General features: G+C 45.4%; 1 protein-coding gene across 1 annotated transcript in view; it reads right to left on the bottom strand.

Annotated features, from left to right (window-relative positions):
- The window catches only part of LOC144697377 (transcription factor RFX3-like), a 433,584-nt gene that overhangs the window by 78,671 nt on the left and 335,738 nt on the right, over positions 1-19,175 (bottom strand). The window contains exon 15 of the mRNA XM_078569355.1: positions 6,077-6,174. Within this exon, the coding sequence (XP_078425481.1) occupies positions 6,077-6,174 (98 nt within the window). The remainder of the gene's footprint in view (positions 1-6,076; positions 6,175-19,175) is intronic.

The raw sequence follows: 19,175 nt of genomic DNA on the forward strand, positions 1-19,175 counted from the left end.
AGAAACTAAACTGGACTAGCCATATAAATACTGTGGCTACATGAGCAGATCAGAGGCTAGGAATCGTGTGACGAGTAACTCACCTCCTGACTCCCCAAAGCCTGTTCACCATCTACAAGGCACAAGTCAGGAGTGTGATGGAATACTCCCCACTTGCCTGGATGACTGCAGCTCCCACAACACTCAAGAAGCTTGATACCATCCAGGACAAAGTAACACTCTTGATTAGCATCACATTCACAAATATTCACTCCCTCCACCACCGCCTCACAGTAGCAACAGTGTATACCACCTACAAGCTGCACTGCAGGAATTCACCAAGGCTCCTTAGACAGCACCATCCAAATCCACGACCACCACCATCTAGAAGGACAAGGGCAGCAGATAGATGGGGACACCACCACCTAGAAGTTCCCCTCCAATTCACTCACCATCCTTACTTGGAAATATATCACCGTTTCTTCCCTGTCACTGGGTCAAAATCCTGGAACTCACTCCCTAACAGCACTATGGGTGTATCTACACCACATGGACTGCAGCGATTCAAGAAGGCAGCTCACCACCATCTTCTCAAGGGCAATTAGGGATGGGCAATAAATGCTGGCCCAGCCAGCGAAGCCCGCATCCCATGAATGAATAAAAGAAAATGTTTCAGCCTTCCCTAGACTCAGGAAAGGTGCCAGAGGACTGGAGAATTGCAAACATTACGCCCCTGTTGTAAGAATAAACACAGCAATTACAGACCAGTCAGTTTAACTTCAGTGGTGGGGAAGTTTTCAGAAACAATTATTCGGGATAGAATTAATAGTGACATGGAAAAATGTGGGTTGATTCGGAAGATGTCTTAAGGGAAAATCATGTTAACCTAACTTTCTGGAGTTTTTTGAAGAGGTAACAAAGAGGGTTGATGAGGGTGATTCTGTTGATGTGGTGTACATGGACTTCCTAAAGTCATTTGATGCAGTGCCGCACAACAAACTTGTGAGGAAAGTTATAGCTCATGGAATAAAATAGACAGTAGCAACGCAGATACAAAATTGGCTGAGTAATAGGAAACAATGAGTAATGGTTAATAGATATTTTTTGGGCTGGCGCAAAGTTTGTCATAGAGTTCCCCAGAGGTCGGTATTGGGTCCCTTGCTTTTCCTGATATATATTAATAATCTAGATCTTGGTGTGCAGGGAACAATTACAAAATTTGCGAATGATACAAAACTTGGAGGCATTGTAATCTGTGAGGAGGACAGTGTAGAACTTCAAAAGGACATAGACAAGTTGGTGGTGTGCATTGGAGAGAGTGCAGAAGAGGTTTACAAAAATGGTTCCAGGGATGAGAAACTTCAGTTATGAAGACAGATTGGAGAAGTTGGGACTGCTCTCCTGGGAGAGGAGAAGGCTAAGAGGAGATTTGATAGATGTATTCAAAATCATGACGGGGCTGGACAGAGTAGATAGGGAGAAACTGTTCACGCTTGTAAAAGCATTGAGAACGTGAGGACATAGATTTAAAGTGATTTACAAAAGAAGCCAATGCATGTGGGAAAAAACTTTTTCACACAGCGAGTGGTTTGGGTCTGGAATGCACAGCCTGGAAGTGTGTTGGAGACAGGTTCAATCAAGGCATTCAAAAGGGCTTTAGGTGATTACTTAAATGGAAACAACATGCAGGGTTACATGGAAAAGGCAGGAGAATTGCCCTGAGTCATAATCCTCATTCGGTGAGCCGGTGCAGACACGATGGGCTGATTGGCCTCATCCTGCACCATAACAATTCTGTGATTCTGTAAAAATGCCATATTCTTGTATACCTCTATCAAATCTCCCCTCAATCTCCTTTGCTCCAAGGAGAACCACCCCAGATTCTCCAACCTAACCTTGTAGCTAAAATCCCTCATTCTGCTAAATCTCCTCTGCACCCTCTCAAGGGCCCTCACATGCTTCCTAAAGTGTGGTGACCGAATTGGACACATTACTCCAGTTGTTGCCTAACCACAGCTTGAAATAGAATCAGCATAACTTATGAAGCCCAAGCTTTGCTAACTACTCTCTCAAAATGTCCCATCACCTTCAAAGATCTACGCTCATGAACCACTTTAGAATTGTGCCATTTAGTCTATTTTGCCTCTCTTTATCCCGTCTGCCAAATGCATCATCTTACGGGAGACAGTGGCGCAGTGGTAATGTCACTGGACCAGTAATCCAGAAGCCCAGACTATTGCTCTGGGGACACCGATTCGAATCCCACCATGGTAGCTGGTGGAATTTAAATTCAGTTAATAAACCTGGAATTAAAAAGCTAGCCTTGGTAATAGATGTCGATTGTCGTAAGAACTCATTTGGTTCACTAATGTCCTTTAGGGAAAGAAATATGCCATCCTTACCTGGTCAGGCCTACATGTGACTCCAGACTCACAGCAATGTGGCTGACTCTTAAATGGCCTAGCAAGCCACTCAGTTGTATCAAACCACTACGAAGTCTACAAAAAGGAATGAAACTGAATGGATAGCCCTGGCATTGACCTCGGCACTGGAAACGACAATGGGAAACCCAGCCCTGTCAATGCTGCAAAGTCCTCCTTACTAACATTTGGGGGCTTATGCCAAAATTGGGTGAGCTGTCCCACGGACTAGTCAACAGCCTGACATAGTCGTTCTCATGGTATCATACCTTACAGGTAATGGGCAGGATTTTTGTGTCATCGGGCGGGCACAGCAAGCAGGCCCAGGAGTGGCTGGGGAACAGCCCGCCGCCCGTGATCGGCCCCCAACCGCGATTTCACACTGGCTGCCAATTAACAGCCAGCCAGCGTGAAAGGAGCACTGGAAAGCTCAGCGCACCAGGCTCGGGGCAGGAGGAGGGCGAGCGCAAAAGTCTGCGTATGTGCGGGGGAGTGCGCACTAAAAGCTCCCTGAAGGCAGGGAGCTGCGTCAGGGAGCTGAAGAATTTTCAAATCAAGAATAGGGAATTTGAAAATGTGAAAAAATATCCCTACATAGGACTCACTCACATGAACAAAGACATAGTAAAAATTCTGTCAAGACATTTTTATTTTTAAAAATTAATGCTGGAAACCTAATTCTGCCCGTGGATGAGGTTTCCTCAAAACTGCAAAGGTCACCTGGCCGATTTGCCCACCCGCCAACCGTAAGGTTGGATGGGCAGCGAAAAATAGTATTTAATTATTTGATTAATGGCCTTAATAGGCCTCTTAATTGTCAGCGGGCGTGCTGACAACCGAAATACTGTGCAAGTGTGCGATGATGTCGGGACGTTCACCCAACGTCATCGCGTGCTATTTTACACCCGATCGGGTCGGGCATGTGCCCGCCTGCGGGGCATAAAATTCTGCCATAAAATGTCCCAGACACCTTCGTCACCATCCCTGACAGGACAGACCCATCAGAGGTGGCAGCACAGTGGTATAAAGTCTGGAGGGAATTGCCATACGAGTTCTCAACATTGACTTTGGACCCCATGACGTCTCATGGTGTCAGGTCAAACATGGGCAAGGAAACCTTCTGCTGATTACCACTTACCATGCCCCTTCAGCTAATGAATCAGTGCTACTCCATGTTGAACATCATTTGAAGGAAGCACTTGAGGGTGGCAAGGGCACAGAATGTACTCTGGGTGGAAGACTTCAATGTCCAGCACCAAGAGTGGTTTGGTAGCACCACTGCTGACCGAGCTGGCCGTGGTTGACTCTTAAATGGCCTAAAGGACGTAGCTGCTAGACTGGGTCTATGGCAGATAGTGAGGGAACCAACAAGAGGGAAAAACCTACTTGACCTCGCCCTCACCAATCTACCTGTCGCAGATGCATATGTCCATGACAGTATTCGTAGAGGTGACCACCTCATAGTGTAAAAGTAGGGAAGTGTTGTAGATATACAGGGCCTTAGTTAGACACAGCTGGAGTATTGTGTACAGTTTTCATCTCCTTACTTAAGGAAGGATATAACTGCATTAGCAGTTCAGAGATGGTTCACTCGACTGATTCTCGGGATGGGGGGGCGTTATCTTATGAGCAACGGTTGAGCAAGTTGTGCCTATTCCCACTGAAGTTTAGAAGAATGAAAGGTAATCTTATTGAAATACCTAAGATCCTGAGGGGACTTGACAGGGTGGATGCTGAGAGGCTGTTTCCCCTGTGGGAGAGTTTAGAACTAGAGGGCACGGTTTAAAAATTAGGAGTATCCCATTTAAGATTGAGATGAGGAGGAATTTCTTTCTCTCGAAGGATAATTAGCCTGTGGAATTCTCTTGCCCAGAGAGCAGTGGAGGCTGGGACATTGAATACTTGCAAGCAGAGCTCGATAGATTTTTGATCGACAAGAGAATCGAGGGTTATGGCAGACGGACAGGAAAGTGGAGTTGAGGCCACAATCAGATCAGCCATGTTTTTATCGAATTGCAGAGGATGCTCGAGGGGTCAAATGGCCTATTCCTGTTCCTAATTCTTGGGTTCTTGTGTTTTAATCTAATACTATCCTTAACTTCTGCAGTAAGCCATGGATGGATTTTTCTTGCTGAATTTTTGTTTTTTAATGGAATGTATTTTTGTTGAACATTTTGATTTGCTTCTTTAAATGTTTCCCACTGTTCATTTACTGCCATACCTTTTAGTGTATTTATCCAATCAACCTTCCCTCGCTCTACCCTCATACCTATGTAGTTTGCTTTGCTTAAGTTTAAACTTTCAATTTGGAACTGGAATATGTCGCTTTCAAATTTAATATGGAATGCAACTGTATCATGATCACTTTTTCCAAGCAGATCTTTTACTATGAGGTTACTAATTGCACAATTCTAGATCTAAAATAGCTTTACCTGACTTGGTTCCATAATGTATTGTCACAAAAGCATTCTACAAACTTATTTTCCAGACCACCTTCACCAATTTGATTGGCCCAGTACATTTGAAGATTAAAGTCCCCCACAATTATTACATTGCCTTTGTTACAAGCTCCAACTGATTATTGCTTCTAAACCACTCCCACCAGCATTTTCCAACCAAACTGATTCTACTTCCTGATCTTCTGAGCCAAGATCCTCTCTCACTATTATCCATGTGTCAACCTCTACTATCAGGGCTACTCCTTTGTTTCCATTCTGCCTGTCTTTTTGAAATGTTGTGTACTTTATTTTCCAATCACTTTGTACTCATCTCCCTGTAATGGTGATTGGATCTAAACCATTTATCTCTATCTGTGCCACTAGTTTATCTATCTTATTGTTAATGCTTTGCTCATTCAGATAAAGAACCTTTAATTTTATTTCTTTTGCTGCTACTATTTGCATGACCTTATTTGTTGGTGCACCATTACCTTTAAGCTCTCTGTCACTACCTGTCCCAATCTGCTGTCTCTACTCAAACCGCTTCCATTGTCGCTACTTTCTTTGTAGATTTTTAACTCTGCCTTTACCTGAACCTTCCACTCCCACGATCCCATATATCCGTCTTTTAGTTTAAAGCCCTATCCAGAGCCTTGGTTATACAATTCACCAGATCATTGATCCTAGCCCAGTTTTAGTGGAGCTCCCTCTTTTCCCAGTACTGGCGTCAGTGCCCCATGAATTGAAACCGCTTCTTCCCACACCACTCTTTGAGCCACATGTTTAATTCTCTAATCTGCTTGATCCTATGCCAATTGGCATGTAGCTTAGGTAACAATCCAGAGATCATTATCTTTGAGGTTCTGCATTTTGATTTGGAGCCTAACTCCTCAAACTCTCTCAGTAGAACACCATTCCTAGTTCTATCTATGTTGGTGGTTCCTACGTGGAACATAACAACTGGATCCTCCCCATCTCATTTCAAGGTTGTCTCCAGCATGAGGACATCTCCATAACTCTGGTACCAGGCAGGCAACACAACCTTCAGAACTCCTGGTTGCCAGGCAAGAAAGGCCAGATTAACACCTATTCAGCATTTAGCAATATAGGATATCTAATGCATTATATAACAGAATGTTGCTCACATTCCTTGCTGAACAGCCTTAAAGCTTCAGTACTCTATTTAAACCAATCGGGACTGCAATTTATTTTAGTCTATGGCAATTCCATTAGACTCACCTTGGTGCGAACCATTTGCTGTGGAATATTGTTCATGGCATTTGTTAGCCATCCTTCGAGGCTTTTTGCAAAATTGCGAACGGCTTGGGTCAAGGCACCTAACGATGGCAAAGGTGAATAAAAATATATGAATATAAATCAACAAGAAGTTCATCAAACATTTGCAGTGTCTCACCTAAAGTCTCATCATTTAACGCCCTCTTTTCAGATTTTAGACAATGAAGAATTTTATAATTCAATTGAGGAAATATCACTAAGTGTGGAGAACTGGGTGGTGCTATAGGCTAGATACTGGCCTTTCACTACCTAGATCCAAATGCAGCCCGTGTGGGATGAAGTTTTCTCCATTTGTTGGCTATAAAGGTTCAACATAAAGTGAATTTTGGCAGCCTCAATCCAGTTCTCAGGGGGCATAAATCTATGGCACAAATTGTTCATTTGACATTAACTAGCAATATTATTAAGAGCGCTCAGTACGCAAAATGAAAAAAAAAATGTCACACTGTTGGATTAAAGGGCAGTCTTTTCTGGCTGAAACATATTATTGGGGCAGAGTTACATAGACTTTGCTGGCTGTGCTATATATGACCTTAGCCAGCTTAATGCTGCCATGGGGTGAACACAAGAATTAGGAGTAGGCCTCTCGAGCCTGCTCCACCATTTGATAAGATGATGGCTGATCTGATTGTGGCCTCAACTCCATTCTCCTTTCTGCCCTCCATAACCGTTGACTCTGTTGTCGGTCAAAAATATATCTAACTCAGCCTTGAATATACTTAACGATCCAGCCTCCACAGCTTTCAGGGGAAAAGTATTCCACAGACTCCGGGAGACCCCTAATTTTTAAACGGAGTCACCTAGTTCTAGTCTCTCTCATGAGAGGAAACATCCACCCTGTCAGTCCCCTCAGGATTTTATATGTTTCAATAAGATTACCTCTCATTCTTCCAAACTCCAATGGGTGTAGGCCCATTGCAGTCTCTCTGCATTCAAATAATAGACTGCCTTTCTATTCTTCCTACCAAAGTGGACAAGTTTGCATTTTTCCACATTATACTCCAATTGCCAATTTTTTGCCCACTCACTTAACATATCTAAATTCTTTTGTAGACTCTTTGTCCTCTTAAGGGTCTCTTCCAGCAGCAGGTGAGGCATTCGCCATGCTAGAAGTCAATGTGTTTACTTTTTCCAAAGCTTACCAATAAAATTGGTGATATGAAAGGGTTTTATGGTTAGAAGAGGTAAAGTTCCAAAAAAACCTAGTGATACAATGGGCAGAATTTTGCCCTTGGTGGGCGAGCGGGCCCCACTGGCTTAGCAGCGGGCAGGCAGCCGACCCCTGCCGCCAAAATGGGGCCCGCCCAGTGGCCTGCCTGACAGGAAACATGAAAGAGCACACTGCTCCCTGAGGCAAAGTCCTGTCTCAGGGAGTTTACTTACAGGTAAGAAAAGTCAAAAAATAGAGAAATATTAAAATTATTAACATGTCCCCTCATGTGACAATGTCACATGAGATGGGACATGTTAATAAGAAACACATAAAGTTTATTAAATTTTTTTAAAAACGGACATGAAACTTCATCCCGCTAGTGGATGAAGTTTCCTGAATAACATGGAGCCCGCTGATGCTCCTGGCCTGCCCGCCAGCCTTAAGCTTGGACGTGGAGGGTCTTTAACAAGGTTAATTAGCCTGTCAATGGCCTTAATTGGCCATTGACAGGTCGGCGGGCGGACAGCCGATTTCGCTGTCTGCCTGCCTTCCTGAAGATTTAAATGGACTGGGATGACGTCGGGTGTTCCTTCCGACATCATCCAGTGTAATTTTCCCTTTGGCGAGTGGGCCCCGCCACCAAATCGCCAAGGGGAAAATCCTGGCCAATAAGAATTTGCATTCAAAAAGGAAAATATGTATAAAGGAAGAGCAGGCTGTTGGTAAAGAGGGAGAGGGATTCTAAGATCTAATCCCCCAGCCTGTAAGCCTCAAGCCACTGTCTGCAAGGACCAGAGCTGAAAGAAACTTATTTTGAATGTCCAGTGTGCTTTGCCAGGGGACTGTTTAAATACGTGTTTTACTGTTGCCTTAACAGTGGGTGTAACTGAGAGTCAGATTAATTAGGAGATTTTTTTAGAAGTTATTATCATGGTAATGTGTAGACATATGTATGTGCTTACAATCTTATAATTAATAAATGTTTAATTTAGTTTTATAAAAACCTCTTCAGACTCAGTGGTCTTATTATAACTGAATTCAAAACCTGCATCTCGAAACATACAAACAGCAAAAATTGGTTGTGACAGTTGTTTCAAGTTTTCCTCTGGATTTGAACAACTCAGCATTTACCACCGGCTGTATCATAATACTTAAGTTTAAGGCACTAGTTTTAGATCCAAGTTTCTCACCCTCAAAATGAATGTGAAATTCTATCATATTATGCACTCTTGCCAAGGGGTTCCTTTACTATGAGATCATTAATTAATCCTGTCTCACTGTATGTTCCAGGTCTAAAATAGCCTGTACCCTGGTTGGTTCCAGGGCAAAAGCAAAATACTGCGGATGCTGGAAATCTGAAACCAAAACAAAAATAGCTGGAAAAGCTCAGCAGGTCTGACAGCATCTGTGGAGAGGAATACAGTTAACATTTCGAGTCCGTATCAAGTTCTGATGAAGAGTCATACGGGCTTGAAACATTAACTGTATTCCTCTCCGCAGATGCTGTCAGACCTGCTGAGTTTTTCCAGCTATTTTTGTTTTGGTTCCAGGACATGTTGTTCTAAGGAACTACCCTGAATACACTCTCAAGGTTACATTTGGCAATTTGATTTGTCCAATCTTTCTGAAGATTAGAATTGCCCACAATTATTGCAGGAACTTACTTACAAGCCCACATTATTTTTGATATATGCTCTGTTCTACAGTGTAGCTACTGTTATGGAGCTTATAAATTGCCCACACCAGTGACATCTTGCTCTTCCTATTTCTTATCTCCTCCCAAAATGATTCTACATCTTGATCTTCTGAGCCAAGATCATTTCTCACTACCACACTGATCTCATCCTTTATTAACAGACCTACCCCAACAGACTTACCCCAGCAACTCACAGATGCTGCCAGGCTTGCTGACTTTTTCCAGAGCTTTGTTTTTATTTACCCCAACCCCCTTTCCTTTCTTCCTCTCCTTCTGAAATGTCAAATACCCTTCAATATTCAGGTCCCAGATTTGGTCATTCTGCAACTATGGCCTGGATTTTCGCTCCTAAGGGGCGTGTGCAAAGCCAGCAAATTTACCAGCTTGCCGCACCCACCTCAGGAGAAAGTACCCTGAATTGCAGGATCCTCATTCCGGGCTGGGGGTGGGGCAGATGTGAGATGGAGTCGGCCACAGGGGCTACTGATGCCAAGGCGAACTGTTTAAAAGATCTGCCTTGGTTCTGTGACTTTGTCTCAGTTGTTTTTGTAAACATTAGGTCCTCTAACCCTCATCTCTCACACCCCTCACCTACTCGTGCCCATGCGTGCCAACTCATACCATCCCATGCCCCCTACCCACCCCAAATGGCCTCTCATACCCTCTATGCCAACTCATGATTCCCCACCCAACCACATGGCCCTTATAACATCTATGCCAACTTAGTGCTAACTCATGCTAACCGATGCCCACATCCATCCCTATGGCTCTTATTGACCCTATGGCCTCCCACCCAGCCACATGCCGGTTATATCCTTGATGCAAATTTACATAGTCAATATATTTAAATTATCTCAAGCACATAATCCTCTATAAAAATAAACATTTGTACTCATAGCCCCACATCAAAGACAGCTAATCCTTTAATAATGCCTTTGAGCTGTGAATCAAACTGTGAACTTACCACTCTTAGCCACTCTTCCAACCCGCGTGATAATGATAGGTTGTGGAAAGCAGTAAAGCATAAATAATGCTATAATGATATCATTTAGGATTATGTCAACAAACAGCTATTGAAACTCCTAGAACAGATCTTTTTTCAACTCTCATAGACACAGGCAGGCAGTTCTTTCAATTTTTAAAGGACCGACTATTTAAATAACTCAACAGCTTGACAGTTCTACATATCTTATCTATCTTTCAAGAGCATTGATGTCTACTCCAAAGATATGTAATTCTCACACTGCCGGATAAGGCCCTTGCTCCATTGAAAGTAGGGTCTGTTTGAGCTTAGCACCGAGTTCAAATGGTCTTGTTGAGTTTGGGTTTCATATATGCAAGAGTTGCTTCCCAACCCCGATCCCCCCTCCCCGGAGGAAAATGGTTTCTGCTGGATATGAGGGTGGGGCTTCCGTATCCGGTTTAAGTCCGAATGTCTCTGTAATTGCTATCGTACCAGACCCGTTTATTTGTATTTGTGCAATCAATTCATCTATCTTATTACAAATGCTACATGCAATCAGATAAAAAAAAGCCTTTAAATTTGTCTTTTTACCACTTTACCCTACTCTGACCCTATTTGTTGGTGCACTCTTAAGATTGTCACACTCTGGTTATCATTAGATGTATCACTACTCTGCAGTATTTCCTTGTCCTTTTTCATTAACTTTCCTCTCAATATTTAGTTTAAAGCCTCTCTATAGCCCTAGTTACACGATTCACTAGGACACTGGTCCTAGTGCGGTTCAAGTGAAGGGCATCCCAATGGTACAATTCCTTCTTTCCCCAGTACCGATGCCAGTGTCCTATGAATTAAAACCAATGTTTGAGCCAAGCATTCAACTGTCTGATCTTATTTACCCTATGCCAATTTGCTTGTGTCCCCGAACCTTTATGGTTCTGCTTTTCAACTGAGCCCCTAATTGCTCATACTCCCTTAGCAGTACCCCCTTCCTAGTCCTACCTATGTTGTTGTTGACTGGATGGTGACAGTCCAGTGACTGGTAAGTGACTTACCTAAGTGGACCAGAACAACTGGATTCTTCCTCTCCCACTCCAAGTTCCTCTGCAGCAAGGCATAGGCGTCCTTAACCTTGCTCAGGCAACAAAACCTTCGGGACTCATGCTCTCGGCTTCAGAGAACAGTATCTATCCCAAACTTTAAGATAAAAGCAAAAACCTGCGGATGCTGGAAATCCAAAACAAAAACAAAAATACCTGGAAAAACTCAGCAGGTCTGACAGCATCTGCGGAGAGGAACACAGTAAACGTTTTGAGTCCGTATGACTCTTCAACAGAACTAAGGAAAAATAGAAAAGAGGTGAAATATAAGCTGGTTTAAGGGGGCGTGGGACAAATAGAGCTGGATAGAGGGCCAGTGGTAGGTGGAGATAACCAAAAGATGTCATAGAAAAAAGTGAAGCTCAACGCAAACTGGAGGAACAGCACCTCATCTTCCGACTAGGCACTTTACAGCCTTCCGGACTGAATATTGAGTTCAACAATTTTAGATCATGAACTCTCTTCTCCATCCCCACCCCCTTTCTGATCCCCCTTTTTTCCAATAATTTATATAGATTTTTCTTTTCCCACCTATTTCCATTATTTTTCAATGTATTTCCATCCATTGTTTTATCTCTGCCTTTTAGCCTATTTCGATCCCTTCCCCCCACCCCACCCCCATTAGGGGTATCTGTACTTTTATTATCACATTCCTTAGATAATATCACCAGCTTCAACACCTTTGTCCTTTTGTCTATGATATCTTTTGGTTATCTCCACCTATCACTGGCCCTCTATCCAGCTCTACTTGTCCCAACCCCCCTTAAACCAGCTTATATTTCACCTCTTTTCTATTTTTGCTTAGTTCTGTTGAAGAGTCATATAGACTCGAAACGTTAACTGTGTTCCTCTCCGCAGATGCTGTCAGACCTGCTGAGTTTTTCCAGGTATTTTTTTGTTTCTATCCCAAACATGCTGTCTCCTATAACTACTACATTCCTTTTTATTCCCTCCAGTTGTATTTGCCCCTGTACGTCAATGCTGTGGTCAGTGTGCTCATCTTCCTTGCAATCCTTGCTCTCATCCACACAGCCTTCAAGAACCTTGAATCTGTTGGACAAGCACTGAGGCTCCTTCAGGGCTCCTTCTGGATTCCCATACCTGCCTCACTTGTAGTCACATCCTCCTGTCCCTGACCATGGACCAAATATGAAGTACCTAGCCTAAGTGGTGTGAGTGCATCCTGGAACAAAGTGTCCAGATAACTTTCTCCCTCCCCGGTGCATCGCAGTGTATCTGCACAGTAGAAGGCACAAAAAAGATTCCTGAATTAATGTGGAAACAAAGATTCTAGCGAGGATGAGGAACTTGAAGAAATCAGTATAAGTAAAGAAATAGTACTGAGAAATTAATGGGACTGAGTAGTGACAAAACTGTACCTGAGGACCTGAATCCTTGGGTTTTGAAAGAGATAGCTTCAGAGATAGTGGATGCATTAGTTTTGATCTTCCAATATTCCTTAGATTCTAGGTGAATTCCCAAATATTGGAAGGTAGTAAACAAAATCCCACTCTTTAAGGAGGAAAAGTGAAAATGGGGAACTATAGGCCAGTTAGCCTAACATCAGTAGAAGGTAAAATGCTAGAATCTGCTATTAGTAACAGGGGCCTTAGAAAATCATAATATGATTAAGTAGAGTCAACATGGATTTATGAAAAGGAAATCATGCTTGATAATTGTTAGAATTTTTTAAGGGTGTAACCAGTAAGATGGATAAGGGGGAACCAGTGGATGTGTTTTTTTGGATTTTCAAAAAGCATTCAAAAAGGTGCCATACAACAAGTTATTACATAAAATTTGGGGTCAATGGGATTGGGGGTAATATATTAGCATGGATTGAAGATTGGTTAATAGACAATAGAAAACCAAGACTAAGAATAAACAGGGCATTTTAGACAGGGCATTTTGGCAGGCTGTAACTAGTGGGATGTCAAAAAGACAAATACTAGCGCCTCAGCTATTTTCAATCTATATTAATTACTTAGATGAGGGGACCAAGTATAACATGTCCAAGTTTGTTGACAATACAAATTTAGGTAGCAAAGTGAGTGGTTAAAAAAGATTTCCAAGTCCTAAACATTGGTAGAAATCAAATCAGGTAATCTCTACACAAACAACAACGATCTGTGCAGTTGAGTGCACTTTAAGATATGCTTCAAATGACCATTTCTTTCTAATGAGTTTAACACTTTACAGTACTTACATTTTTGTGTCTAAACTATCATCGAAATCCTGATTTGAAAACTATAATAAAGGCTCTGCTTGCTTTAGCCAGACATCTAGCCTGCCTTTGTTAAGGCCCCGACTAAAACAGTGGCAGTGGCAAAGGGAGTAAAAACGGGGTAATAAGTTTAGCATTATGATTTTTCGGGAGGTACTGCCCTACTTCCATTGGGCAGAGGCCCTCAAAATCAGGGCCAACAAATCCTAAGTTGTCCTTAGTAAAAGAACCAAATAAATGTCTTAGAGTAATTACAACAACATAAAAGTCAAATTTAGAGAAGCAGCTCACAACAGAAATGAACACTATTATCAACTGCAAATTTTCATTCTTATGGAGAACGAAAAAAAACCCAAAATTACATCATTTGCTTCAATATCGTTATTATTTGCTGCATATTTTGTTGGCTTAGCAATGCTTTAGAAAAATCAATTGCAAATCTCTAAATTATTTTTGCTACACCTTTATGCCCCTGAGACTTGATCATTAACTCCAACAAAGATGCCAGACTGAAACTCATTACCAAGCCTCGGTCAATGTTGCTCTTTAGCTGCCAGCTATGAAGGACACCAGAGCACAATCTGGGGAAGTGCATCCATTTTACTTGGTGTCTTTCCTAAGCGTGCTTGCTGAAATTGGGATCTCACTGAGGGGAATTATAGATGTGAACATATGTCGTATTAAATTGACTGGTAACAAATGCGTACCTACTGCAGGACAGAATCATTTGAAAGAACAGAAAAATTAACACATGATTGAAAGGTAAAAAGAATGACCCCTGTTGCTATGTTATCACAATAAACCTGTGTATTTATAAAGCAAAAGAGTCACATTTTCTACTAAATCAGATTAACATTTTAGCACATGGGCCAGGAAAATGATCTTAAAATTATTTGCATTTTTACACAGAGAAGGCAGGATATGGGGCATCTGCTATCCTGAAGGGTCATAATTTAAGAGAGAGGAGAATAAAGAATTTATTCAGGTGAAATCTGTGCACAAAAAAATTCACTTGAATCAAGAATATCTGTTGTACATCTTTAACATAGGGCTGCATTTGGGGGAGGGGGTCTGGATTTGGAGTCAGGATTGCGGTCTGTGTAAAAGTCAGGGGCAAGCCCACCTCCGCATGGTTGTCAGGCCGTTAATTAGCTCGAGGCAGGATTCTGGGAGGAAGTTCCGCCTCTGAGAGCTGCCAGTCAATCAAGTGATTGGCAGCTCTCTGGTCCCAGCACAGCAGCCAGACCCTAAAGAAGGTATGCTGTGATGGTGCTGGACTTCAAAGGTAAGCCCTGGGTCTTGCTAAGGCCAGGCTTTCAGGCCATGGAGAGGGGTGAGGGGGACTTGGCTGGATAGAGCACCAAGGAGGAGAAATGTGAGGGTGGTAAGACCTTGGGGAGGTCTCTGATGAGCACAGGGAGCTCATAAAGGAGGCGCCCCCATGTCCGCCACCAGCCAAGCAGTGAAACCTGCCGGGCTGCACATGTGGGCCTCTCCCACCGCGGCTTAAACCCCACCGGTGGCAAGAAAATGCCCTTAAGGGCCTCACTTGTCCCACGGGCAGGCTGGCGTCTTGACGCTTCCTCCACCACTGGTAAAATTGCAGCGGGGTCTGGAGGGTAGGCAGTGGGAACAGCGCCGAATCTTACGGCCCCCCTGCCTGCCAACATGCCACCAAGGGCCGTAAAATCCAGCCCAGTTCTGTAGATATCGGCATATATGTTGAAATTTGAATACTTGAAAAATCCCTCCAAAAAGAGGGGTCGACTTATGTGCTGAGTATAAAAGTAAATAGCCGGCCTGGATGTGGGTGGTTGCTATTTTGTTGTTCACCACATGGGGTCTGCTCTGTGTGGGTGCGCCTCTTTGCAACACAGCCTGTTTCACCTGTTTGATCCCCTACTCCCAGCTGTAAGGTACCAGTAAGTAAAGCATCCATTTGTGGGGTGTAAAACTGAGGATGACTACTAATGTGAGTGTAGCGTGTCGTGGCTGAAAAGGGAGGTTGACTTATAAGCGAGTATATGCAAAAACATGGGCCAGAATTTTTCCCTTGTCGGGTGGGTTCGACGGGGCGGTCAGGAAGCCGACCGCCACCTGTGATCGGCTCCGCACCATGATTTTACGTGGGTGGGCCAAGTAAGGCCCGCCCAGTGTAAGATGCGGCTGTGGAATGAGCGAGAAGGGGCGGGTGGGGGCCAATTCTCAATGTCCTCCGGGTCCAATGACGACCCGGCGGCCAATTCAAATCCAGCCACAGCAGCCATTCGAAGGCTGCCAGTGAAGGACGTGGACCTTGTGATGGAGAGTGTTGTGGGTGGACACGGCAGGAGGGAGGGCCGGTCAGCAGAGCAGTTGGCCCCGTGTTTCTCTGATGAGTGTCTCGCTGCCCTCCTGGAGGAGGTGGCAGCACAGAGAGAGATCCTTGTCCCCAGGGACGGGAGGAAGAGGCCCCCCCACCTAACCAAAAATGCCTGGGAGGAGGTAGCATCCAGGGTCAGCAACCATGATGTGGTGAGGCGCACATGGGTGCAGTGCTGGAAGCACTTCAATGATCTCCTGCGATCAGGAAAGGTGAGTACTGTGTTGGCATGGGTCATTTAGCACAGCAGTTAAGAGCTGCCCATCCTCCCCTTGGACCTCAGAAGTCTTAGAGTGGCAAATGTCAATGAGGCAGTGTTTGGGCAAGAGGGTGAGCCCTGGCAGCTTGGACTGAGTGGCTCGTGGCTCCAGGGTCATGAATAGGCTGAGCCTGCAAAGTATTCCTCAGGGTTGGCCAGGCTGCAATGGCAATGCAGGTACAGGGTGGACTAATCAATGCTCCTGTCCTTTCAGAAGACATCCCATAACAATGCAAAGAGGTTGCAGACTGGCAGTGGACCACCCCATCTACTCATCCTCACTCGATATGAGCAGGGGGCCCTGGAGATGGAGAGGCACCTAGGCCAACCAGCCACGGTGAGTTTGAGGTGCCACAGGGAGGTAAGAGTGCAGTGCACTGAGGTGAGAATGTCTGTAATTGCAACCATTCCACTGTAATCTCTATGTTGATGTAAGCCTCGAACATGAAATCCCCATTGATAATGGAAAGACGGGGCACCCTGATCCAGGTGACAGGCATGCACAGTAACAGTAGAATGACTTCAACTAATGACCTGTCCTTGTTTTTCCTTTCAGGCTCACCAGCAGCCCTTCAAGGGGAGGAGCCAGAAGGCCCACCACTGACCCCAGAGGACAGCAACCATCAAAATGCACCTGCGTCACACCTGGCTCTCAGCCAGACAGGCATCAGCACAGATACCAGCACCTTGGTGGGCACTAGATCGGTGGCTAGTATCTCGGTCCACATTGGTGAGGACATTTCACACTCGCTTGAGGTGCAGGCGGAGGCAGAGAGTGCCCAGGGAGCTGGCAGTCGAAGGACTGCTGGGGACCAGGAACATGCTCAGTCGGTGGCTGATGATGTGCCTCTGGAGTTGTCCCTGAGGCAGCAGATCCTGGAAGTCCAGCAGGATGTGCGGGAGGATCTGGTGAAGATACATGAGGGAATGCGTGCCACGGTCTCCGTTGTGGGGGAGTCCTTGCGGAGCGTGAGCAATGCAATGACCCTCATGGCCGAGTGCAATGCCTCCTCATGGAGAGAGTGGCGACTCTCATGGAGAGGCTACTCCAGGAGCTGAATCAGGGCTTCCTGGGGATGCGCTCGGACCTGCAAGCCCTCACACCGGAAATGACCTCAGGTGCTCAGTGTCAGTGTGGGAGATGGATTGGGACCCAGTATCCCAGCTAGGTGTCCATCCATCAATGGTGAACAGGGAGGTCCAAAGCGACCTCACGTTGGCGCACATGTCGGCTCGGCGGGCTCCTCTCAGGGCGCACCGGATGATGGCAGCAGCTCCTCCGCCCCTCTGCCAGTGACCATGGTATCCGATGAGGCTGCGGTGACTGGGGAGATGCCAACTGTGGCACTGACTGCTCCCTCCCAGGCAAGGCCAGCACAGGCTCCAAGGGCCAGAAGACACTAGCCAAGGTCATCAGGGCCAACATGAGAGCAGAGTCAGCAGGCTGTCTCCAATGCCGGTGCCAGAGAAAGGGGGGAGCAACTAGACACAGCACCCACAAGCGAAAACTTAAAGCACCTCAAGCACAACACGGACTTATCACTAGTGAAATTTGTTTCCTCCGCTTTTACGTTAAATGTTCATTAGTGTGATGGATAACACCTCTTAATTTCATTTGTGTTATGTATGCCAGGCACCATGTCATTAAATGTGTTTTTGTACAACAAGCCTCTCTATGCTTCATTTGTTCTGCAGGTGTAGGGGAACCCATGATGTTATGAGTGACTTGTTTCTCATTGAACTTTATTGAAATGGCACATAGTGCATGTTGATAACTAAGCAAATGTTCCTGTCAGGGATCGAGTATGGAGCCTGCAGCCCTGGCATGTGGTGGTGGTTCATCTTTGGTAGGCTAGCTGAAGGAGCGTTGGATCAAAGCATCCCATGTGTCCCTGCCACTCTGGAGCTTGCCCAGGTCAGTGTCTATCCCCTCAGCATTCTCCTGACCGCGCTCGTCCTCAGACTCACTACTGGACTTATCGTCTGTTGCCAGAGCAGCTGCGTCAAGATCTTCTTCCTCCACTGCATCCCCCCTTTCCAGTGCCAGATTGTGGCAGCATGCAACCACTATCAATGACATACGATCTGGGTGGGTATTCGAGTCTGCCCCCTGAACGGTCCAGGCATTGGAAGCGCATCTTGAGAGTACCTATGGCTCTCTCTCTACCACCGCCCTTGTGGAGCCATGGCTTCTACTGTACTGCTGCTCGGCCTCTGTTCTTGGATGGCGGAGAGCTGTCATGAACCACCTTTTGAGGGGACAGCCCTTGTCACCCAGCAGCCATCCATCCAGCCGAGCTAGAGCACTGAAGAGCCCCAGCACCTGGGAGTGTCTCAGGATGTAAGCGTCATGGGAGCTGCCTGGGTACCTTGCACAGACTTGCAGAATCTGCAACCTGTGGTCACACACAATCTGCACGTTCATGGAGTGGAATACCTTCCTGTTGATGAAGGCACCCAGGTCGCCCGCTGGCACCTTGATGGCCACATGTTTGCAGTCGATTGCACCCTGGATGCGGGGGAGCCCAGCAATTGTTGCAATATCTCTGGCTCGCTCAGCCTGGCTGGCCTCATCTGTGCGGTAGTGAATGAAAGTCAATGCACGCCTGAACAGAGCATCTGTCACCAACTTGACACAATTGTGGACAGCTGATTGGGAGACTCCAAAAAGATCACCCACTGACCTCTAGAATGAGCCGGAGGCATAGGAGTTGAGGGCCACTGTGACCTTCAGCGCCACTGGCATGGGGTGTCCACACACACAGTTGGAGCTGATTTCAGGCCCAATCCTCTGACAGATGGAGGTCATTGTCTCCCTTGAGAGGCGGAACCTCCTTCGGCATTGCACCTCAAACATATTGAGGTAGCTGCATCGCCGCCTGTAAACCCTGGCAGCAGGAAGGTGGCATCTTCTGGGGCCCCTTCCGCCTGTGATTTCCTGTTGGCCCTGCGCCTCTCCTCCCACAGGTCGCTCCCCTGGAGGCTGAATAGGGATACCTGGCTTCCTCCTTCCTCGGAGGAAGTGCCTCCAGCGGAGACCACAATCCCCATTCCCAGGGTAAGGGAAGGCTGTCTGATACCTGGAAGGACCCAAGTGGTATGAATCCTCCGGAGTCCTGAACTGAAGCCTCTTATTTCTGTCAAAGCAGCTCTGAAGCGAAATGAAGATGGCCTGTTCACACAAGCAAGCAGCAGCAAGTTATAAGCTAAAGTACAAACTACTTGCATTAGCGAGCCAACTAACTCACCCCTCTTATCCTGCCCAGGGATGAGGTTTTTGAAAACGTGGC

The sequence above is a fragment of the Cetorhinus maximus genome, chromosome 2, assembly GCF_964194155.1.
Source record: "Cetorhinus maximus chromosome 2, sCetMax3.hap1.1, whole genome shotgun sequence".
Classification (NCBI taxonomy): domain Eukaryota; kingdom Metazoa; phylum Chordata; class Chondrichthyes; order Lamniformes; family Cetorhinidae; genus Cetorhinus; species Cetorhinus maximus.